The sequence below is a fragment of the Lupinus angustifolius genome, unplaced genomic scaffold, assembly GCF_001865875.1.
Source record: "Lupinus angustifolius cultivar Tanjil unplaced genomic scaffold, LupAngTanjil_v1.0 Scaffold_21_142, whole genome shotgun sequence".
NCBI lineage: Eukaryota > Viridiplantae > Streptophyta > Magnoliopsida > Fabales > Fabaceae > Lupinus > Lupinus angustifolius.
The window spans coordinates 40-8,735 of NW_017719681.1; the positions used below are offsets into that span (position 1 = coordinate 40).

The window sequence follows — 8,696 nt, forward strand, 5'->3', positions numbered from 1 at the left end:
TTGAAACTTGTACCGTAACATACTTTTAGATATGTTATATATATATATGGTTTGCCAACATGATTAATGTACTTTTTAGTTAGGTAGATATTAGTATTGTGTACCAAAAAATATGGATGAAATTATTCCTAATGTTTGTTTGATGATAATGTTATTTTAGTAAAAGATTCTCTATATTAAAAAAATTCACAAAATCTCTTTCTCTCCCCCATGTTATCAAACCTTCTCTCTATCCCCTACCCACTGCAGCACTCAACACTAAGTCCTTCAATTAAAAAAACCAAAAACTCCTTTTTTCCCCACATTATCAAACCATTCGTGGAGGCATATTCTCTACAAACAAAATCCAAAAAAACATTGTTCTCTCCTCAAGGAAGAATGTTATAGACATGATGTTTTATCAAATGGATAAAAAACAACATTTTATGTTGGTTATGAAAATATTGACTATGGTATTCCTTGGCTTTACCAAATTCAAACTTCAATTCGTTTTTGTGCCCAAATATATGAAATATTGAAAGAGTTCTATTGTTAGTCATAAATATTGATGAGATTTTTGTGGATTTAAGATGAAGGGTCTACGGTGGATAGGAAATGGAGAGAGTTTGATAACGTGAAGAGCAAGAGATTTTGAAGATTTTTTTAATTTAGAGAATATATTTACTAAAATAGCCTTATCATCAAACATGTTCAAACAAAAATTAGGAGTAATTTCATCCAAATTTTTTGGTACACAATACTAGCATATACTTAACTGAAAAACATATTACTCATATTAGTAAACCCCTATATATATTATTTTTTTTTATTATTCACTACACAAAATCAACTACCTAGTGCAACAACCAAAATCTCTAGGAAGGCCAATTATATCATGCTAGAGTGATGGACCGAAAATCTTACACTCGTGGAGTCAACACATACAAAACTATAAGTAATTTATATTGAAGTACTAATTTATTGCAGTAGTAATTATACGTATATCTTTCATAATACACTGGTAATTCATAAACACAATATAAAATCCCTGTGAGGGCATCTAATTCCACCATGCCTAGAGTAGTTCTATCCCTAGGTTAGGGGCACTCCTCACTAGGACGGATTCAGATACTCTCCAATACAGTACTAGAATATAAGGAGCATGAATATTTTCTTAATTTCAAAAATCATTTAATAATCATGCATGTTAACACATGTGGTAATCTCCATCTAGTGCTGGACCCTTCAGATTCCACTAGTACATCTATATAGAGTAAAATCATCACTGACTAATTTGAATTCACTACCAGCTTAACTTTCAAACCCAGAGTTTGACCTCCGTGTGTATTCTGCAACTAGTTGAGAAACAGCTGAAGATTTGTTCTCAAGTAGTTTCTTTGGTGAATCATATTCTTCAATAAGCCCTGCAAGATCAACAAGATAAATTATTATTTACATTTATATGAAAGAAAGAAAACAGGTATAAAAAAAAGTAGAAAGAAATATAAAGTGGTCTTTACCTTGATTTAGAAACAAAACCATGTCACTGTCAAGGATTGAAGTTATTCTATGAGCAATGGTAATGACTGTGCATTCTGAAAAGTACTGCTTAAGTATTTGCTGAATAATATTATCTGTGGCTGTATCAACCGATGCAGTAGCTTCATCAAGCACCAAGATCTTGCTTTTCTTAAGTAGAACACGCCCAAGGCAGACCAACTGCCTTTGACCCATACTCCAATTTTCTCCATTCTCAGTAACTGCATAACTCGGGTCGACATCGTATGTCCCACAAAAGTGTATCACTTCATGTGCCGCAAGCAATGGCACATGGAGTAACACGCTTCATGGGACAGCAGATGTGCTCCCGCACAACTCATGCTGATAAGTAATAAATTCTCAATATGTTTATACTGCAAAAGAAACTTGCACATTCAATTTTTTAAGAAGACAAACCTTTAGAGTCAAGTTTCCCTTCTTTATTCCTTACTTCATTTCCAAGTTGGCACATTTCTAGAGCCTAAAATATTTCTTAAAATGTTTTAGTATCTGAAACTTGTACTAATAAGATAGACAAGTTTTTTATAGTGTGAAGCAAAACCAAATTATTACCTCCCAAATCCGTTCATCTGTATACTCTTCCAGTGGGTCCAGGTTGCTTCTTACAGTCCCTTGAAACATTGTTGGATCCTGAGGAATTATGCTTAGTTTCGACCGTAAATCATGAATTCCAATCGAAGCGATGTTGATGTTGTCTATCAATATTTGTCCAGCAACAGGTTCAACAAGTCGGAAAAGTGTTTGCACTAGAGTTGATTTTCCACTTCCTGTCCTGCCCACAATGCCTGTTTTCGCTCCAGCCGTAAAAGTGCAAGTCAGACCACGTAAAACAAGAGGAAGCTGAGGAGCATACCGAACCTGCGTCACACACAGCCTTATAAAGGGTGAGATCACTCACTCTTAATTACCTATTCACACTCTTTGTTCATTAACCAATCATACTATTGTGAATAAAAACTGTTTTGAATAGTTAGTAGTAAAAGGTGTGAATAGACAACTCAAAGTATCAGTAATATTTTTCAATTAAGAATACATACTACATAAGAACCTTGGACTCCCACAATATAATTGTAATGTTCACTCCGGAATGAAACAAATGAATTACTCTTGAAAAGTACCTGCAAATCGTGGATATGAATCTCGCCAAATGATGGCCAAGAACGATCTGGTCGGCTATCTTCGATTACAAGAGGAGGCTCACTTGGGATGCTAGTGTACTGAAATATTCTTTCCACAGATATGATTTTGTTCTCCATATTGCAAAGATTCGAAATTAAACTAAATTGCGTTGCATTTAGATTAAGCGCATATGTCACAGCCAATCCCGCAATGCCTTGACAAAAATAAAATTGATGTAAGAAGGGAATGAATTTTCTGCCTGGTCTCATAACTATTAAAGTATGAGTAGTGAATGTATATAATTTGAACTACTCACCAGGAACAGTAATTGAATTTGGAAAAGATATCAAGAAAGCCAAACAGAAGGCAAATGTTATAGTCGATAAAACATCCAATCGGAAAGACAGCCATTCCATTGCACTAGCACTGTATAATTTGGGCTGTGAATATCGGTCTATCAATTTCATATTTGTGTCATTAAATCTTGATTCTTGCCCAAAACATCTTATGGTTGTTGATCCAGAAATGGTTTCAGAAAAGTGCTGTATTACTGGAGCTTCACATATACCAACTAATCGTGCCAATTCCCGTGCTGATGATGAGTAGTATCGCTGGATAACATTGATTTATATAGAAGCAACTTGTTAGCAATTAAATGCACTTTAAATGATTGATCATTGAGGAAAACATGTTCCTTAAAAAATAAAAAATAGGAGCATAAGTCAGAATGAGATTAATTTGGTGGTACGGGTTAGACATTATCCGTAAAACTACCTGGTACCATATGCAGGCTGCTAAAATAGGAATCAGCACTATAAACACCTGCCATGCAGCTTGAGACATCACAGCAATATTTCCAAAGAGCTGAGTTAGACTGAAGGTAAATCCCCATACTAGATTTGCAATGCTCATATCTAATGCACTTTGGTCATTTGAAGCCTGAAACAAAGCAAAACTAAAATTTAGACGAAAAGTTACACTGGCATTTGAAAATAAAAATGTAAAACAAAAAGGTACTAATCTACAATCAGGTAAATAAGTTGTCTCTTCAAAATAAACCAGTGAAGAATTATGAACAGATTATGGCATACTCTATTAAGGATTCGCCCGCTTGGGGTAGCATCATAAAATGACATTGGTGCTCGAAAAAAGCTTAAATGCATTTTATTGAAGAGCAAGGTGGATGTCTTGTATCCAGCAATCGCAGAAAGCACGGCTCTAGCAAGTGTGCCAAATGAACTTCCGATTGCCAAAGCAACATAGACAACCATAAGTGTAAAGCTTCCAATAGCAGGTTCCGCTGTTGCTGAAACAGGAGTTGCCAAAGCCATCCAAAAATTGCTAGCAATTTGCAAAGCCATGGTGAGTGTCTGTGAAAGTAATATGAAAGGTACAAGAGCTCCACCATAAGCGGATGTCATGTAATTCCAGTAGACTTTAAACCCAACTCTACCTTTTTCTCGTTCTTCTTCTTGAACAAGTTGGCCTTTCGGTTCAACTATCTCATCTGATTTACCATTTTGATCATCTATGTGTTCCGCTTTTTGATCGAGTCCAAAAACACTTAATGAATCTGTTTCCTCCACGGTGAAACTCAATGTTTTAGAAGTGGGCCTTCTCTCTAAGGACGTAATTGAAGACAAAGCTGCTTTATGTGCACCTACAAGTTCCATAAAATCAGTGCCTGACTTGAGAATGGCATTATATTTTCCGGTTTGAGTTATCCTTCCATCTCTCATGACCTATACAAATCATAAGCAAGACAAAAGAAATAAGTTCAGACGACAGTATATTCAGATATTAGAATTCATGACAATGAGAGTCTATAGATCACTCACCAATATTAGATCAGCATCAGGTAAGAACTCTACTTGATGAGTGATGTATATCACAGTTTTTGTTTTCAAAAGGCCAAGCAAACACTCCTGAAACAATGATTAGCAAATGTAACATTAGATAATCTGTTCATCCAAATGCATAACAAAACTAATCGAATTGTCTTGAAGTAAATTATCTACCAAAGAAAAAAGAAGAATCCAAATTCATGAGAATATAGTTGTATCTATTTCCATAATACACTTTATTCACTATAATAGTAATAACTCCACTATGAGAAATGCCTAACAATGCAATAAGGAGGAAAATTTAAGCAAAAAAAGTAGATTGTTCTGAAAGCAATAGCATAAAAAAATAGTACCTTAAAGAGGTGGGATCCTGTATGAGCATCCACAGCACTGAAGGGATCATCAAACAGATACATATCGGCATCTTGGTAAAGAGCACGAGCTATTTGTACTCTTTGCTTCTGCCCACCACTCAAATTGATTCCCTTCTCTCCAACAATGGTCTGATCACCGAACGGTAGAACCTCTAAGTCTTTCGTCAAGGAACATGCTTCTAGCACCTTCTCATACTTTTCCCTGTCCATATGTTTACCGAATAATATGTTCTCTTCGATCTTACCACTCTGTATCCATGGCGATTGAGTGACATAAGCCTTTGTTCCACACACTTTAACGATCCCAGATAGCTTTGGTACTTCCCCTATTATGCAAGAAAGCAAACTAGACTTGCCTGATCCAACAGTACCACAAACAGCAACCCTCATGCCATGACAAACAGTTAGATTTATGTTTTTTAATGTTATATCCGGAGAAGATAAATCCCACGAGAAATTTCCTTCTACTATCTCAATTGCTGTATCTGAACTACCCCATGGAAGCTTCTCCACTACATCAGTCTTCAAGTCATTAAGAGAGAGGAATGCTGCAATCCTATCCAGCGAAACCTTAGTTTCTGCAATCACTGAAAGAGTGTCAGGAAGACTATAGATTGGCATTTGAAGAATACGGAACGTTGCAAGTGCAGATAAGATCTTCCCCGATTCAAGTGGTATGCCTATAAGAACACAAGCACCGAAAGTAACCACAGCAACAAAAGTTGGGGCATTAAAGAAGAGAAATCTAACAATTGCTGAACCAACAAGAAATTTCTTTATCCATGTCTCCTCATTCTTCCTAATCTGAACAATTTTTGAAAAGAACTTCATCTCCCATGCTTGCAGTTTTAGAATCCTCATATTCTTTAAAATCTCGGACGTGATCTTCATTCTTTCATCTTTGAATCCCATTAACTTATGTTGGAACTTTTCTTGCATAGATGCCACAGGCAGGTTCAGAAACATTATAATTACAGTGGCACCAAAAGCAGCTAGTGAAGCAATCCCTACAGTTCTGTAGAGAATTAACAAAGCCAAAGCAACCTGCAGAACAGCCATCCACGGATCATGCATGTACCAACAAAATTCGCCGATCCTTGCAGCATCAACAGTCAATAAGTTGATGATTTCCCCACTACTATGATTCTCCTTTGATTGACATGAAAGGGTCAAACTTTTAGTGTAGATCATCGACACCAACATTGATTGCGTCCTAACCCCAACCTGCTGGAACCTAAACATCCAGTGCCTCTGTGAAAGGCACTCCATAAGCTTCGCTGCAACAAATGCCAATGCCAAAATATAGCCTTCATTTTTAAACTTTTGTTCCCCATTAAGGTATTGAACAAGTATGTCAATAAGATAAGGGCCAACATAAGAAGCACATGTGTACAAGAATGCAAATAAGCCCGATAAAAGGATTCCTGGCCATGTTGAGAAGAACAACCCTTTCGCAAGCTTAAGAGTAGTCACTTTACTAACACCAACACACTCTGACTCAAGCTTACTCCTAAAAGTTGGAAAAGTCCCATAGGCACTGTCAATGATCGGAAGCAGCGGGAGGTCCTTAAGGTCTAAAGTCTTTCTATTGCCTAGAGCTATTAGTGTACTCATCCATGAAAAAGTAAGAATACTGAAAAATCCGGCATTTGAATAACAGTTTAATTTTTCATCTGCTCTAGTCTTGTCAGGATCAGAATTATTTCTTACACTAGAGTCACCTTTCAAAAGGGCTTCTTCAAGAGGAGCATGTGTAGCCATATTGTTCAAAGAACACCCTACATAACAAAGAAATAAACATGTAAAAGTGAAACCTATATCACTAATGAGCTATATAATTGGTAAGAAAGCATGATTTCCATATCTTAGAAAATCTATAACAAGGCAAAAAGAAGAAACAAAGGCACATCATCAAATTATCATGGAACATGGGAAACTCGGTTCCTGTCCATTGAAGTTTCCACTTTCCAGAATTCAAAGAAGCATAACAATAGCGCTTCTCTCAATCAGATAGTGCTGCACAACATGGGACCAGCTGTAAACAAGATGATTTATTGGAGTGATAGTGTTGTTATAAGCACAAACAAAAGCCCAAGTAATTGTTTTGATAGCCAAACCCGAAATTATCACAAGCTCCTTTGAATTAAACAACAGCCAAGCCTTTCTCCACTGGATAGGATCTGCTATGTGGGTCAAACGACACCATAATATCTAATGATAAATAGTATTCTCAGGTTCTGTTTGCGAGTTGGTTTTTAAAGAGTAATGGAAGGAAAGAAAATGTTTGGAAGCCATGAAATGTACTTATGAGATGGCTCTGAAGTCTTTCACTTTCCTTTCCTTCCCCTTTAGAATTCAACTTGCAAACTGACCCTTAATGGGTTCACCATCTTGGTATCACCTTGCCTATAACTATTGGCCAACTTTATGTCGACGACATTCATTCCTAATCCTACAAGCTCCTCTTGAACTATCATTTTTTATTATTCATACAAGTAAGAAATTAGCTCAGTAAGCACAACACAAGGTTAAACACATACACATAAACACATAACTAAGTTACAGAACAGACTCTGTAGCACAACAAACTAGTATCATGGAATTCATATTTTCATTCATTTCTCTATGGCCCACCTGAACCTTTTTCAGTTTTTTCTCATAACCATGAGTCATGACACAACTAGCACAAGTAAGAGAGAATCAGTTCCATGGTGTGGTGAGAGTACCAACATACCTTACTTTGAAGAAAAAAACATGAAGCTGGTGCACCTTGGGAAGATTTTTCTGTGTGAAGAAAAGTGATGATGGTTGACTGACTTAATGAGTCTGCCACTGCTACAAAGTCAAAGTTCTTTAAACATAAAAGTGGCTAGTTACTTTGAAAGTGAGGTACTTGGGAAGTAGTGACAGGATGATCGAGATAGGCATTTTCCAAGATGACAAAGATGTTGCTTTTTTAATGCAGGGTTTTTCTTCTTTGGCGTCTGATTTCGTCTGTTGCCTCACACCACTCGAGTAAATCATACTTCATATGATAAGATGCATCAGCAATAAAAGTAAAGCCTCTAGTTACTTAGCTATTAAGTACCGATACTGATATAAGTATTGGATATTATACATATCTAATACATTAATACACATTTTTTATAAAATATGAAATGTTTGGGTGTTTATATAAAATATGTATATAAAATCCATACAATATGATAAACATATAATTATTTTTATTAATTTCCGAATAAAGAACATATTTTGTAGAGATCACTAAATACAAAATGAAATTTATATTAACATAAGATGATCAATCACACTTAATCTTTGATCAATATTATGCATATGGAGATTGATGATATTCGCTAAGGTGGAGATTGTTGTACAATAGTTCATATTCTCTATATAACAGCAACACAAGTTATAGGCTTCGACTGATGTAAAGGGTTGAGGTAGAGGGCTATATATTTATGTTATGGAAACCTAATATAAGAAGGATAAGAACCTCGTTACCAAATTCTTTGTGTTATTCTTTTTTCCCTGATCTATTTTATTATTTGATTGTTCGCTTGTTCCCACGAGGTTCATTGGAAGGTAAAGTTGTAGAAGAAGTATCGACATGTAACCCAACAATTATAATATGTTACGTATATTTTGTTGTCCTGCTTATATACATGTACCTAGTGATGAATGATCTAAATTTGATCCCAAGTCAAAGAGGTGTATCTTTATTGGATATACCAAAGGTGTGAAATGGTTCAAGTTCTAGGATCCAGTTTTCAAAAAAGTATTGTTGAGCGGAGATATAGTGGTTGATGAAGATTTCATG

At 35.8% G+C, this 8,696-nt stretch overlaps 1 protein-coding gene across 2 annotated transcripts; it reads right to left on the bottom strand.

Annotated features, from left to right (window-relative positions):
* Positions 1 to 1,202: 1,202 nt before the first annotated feature.
* On the bottom strand, positions 1,203 to 7,916 carry LOC109338306 (ABC transporter C family member 3-like). 2 transcript variants are annotated; one of them, XM_019575513.1, is made up of 11 exons: positions 7,616 to 7,916; positions 4,856 to 6,654; positions 4,497 to 4,583; positions 3,750 to 4,400; positions 3,433 to 3,597; positions 2,975 to 3,269; positions 2,658 to 2,872; positions 2,092 to 2,397; positions 1,936 to 1,999; positions 1,500 to 1,739; positions 1,203 to 1,403 (listed from the first exon to the last, which is right to left on the bottom strand). In XM_019575513.1, the coding sequence occupies exons 2-11, from the start codon at positions 6,635 to 6,637 to the stop codon at positions 1,291 to 1,293; spliced, it is 3,918 nt and encodes a 1,305-aa protein (XP_019431058.1). In that variant the 5' UTR covers positions 6,638 to 6,654; positions 7,616 to 7,916; the 3' UTR covers positions 1,203 to 1,290. The 2 variants fall into 2 exon arrangements, with proteins under 2 accessions (XP_019431058.1, XP_019431057.1); XM_019575512.1 differs by having other exon boundaries at positions 7,611 to 7,916.
* Between the last annotated feature and the right edge of the window lie 780 nt (positions 7,917 to 8,696).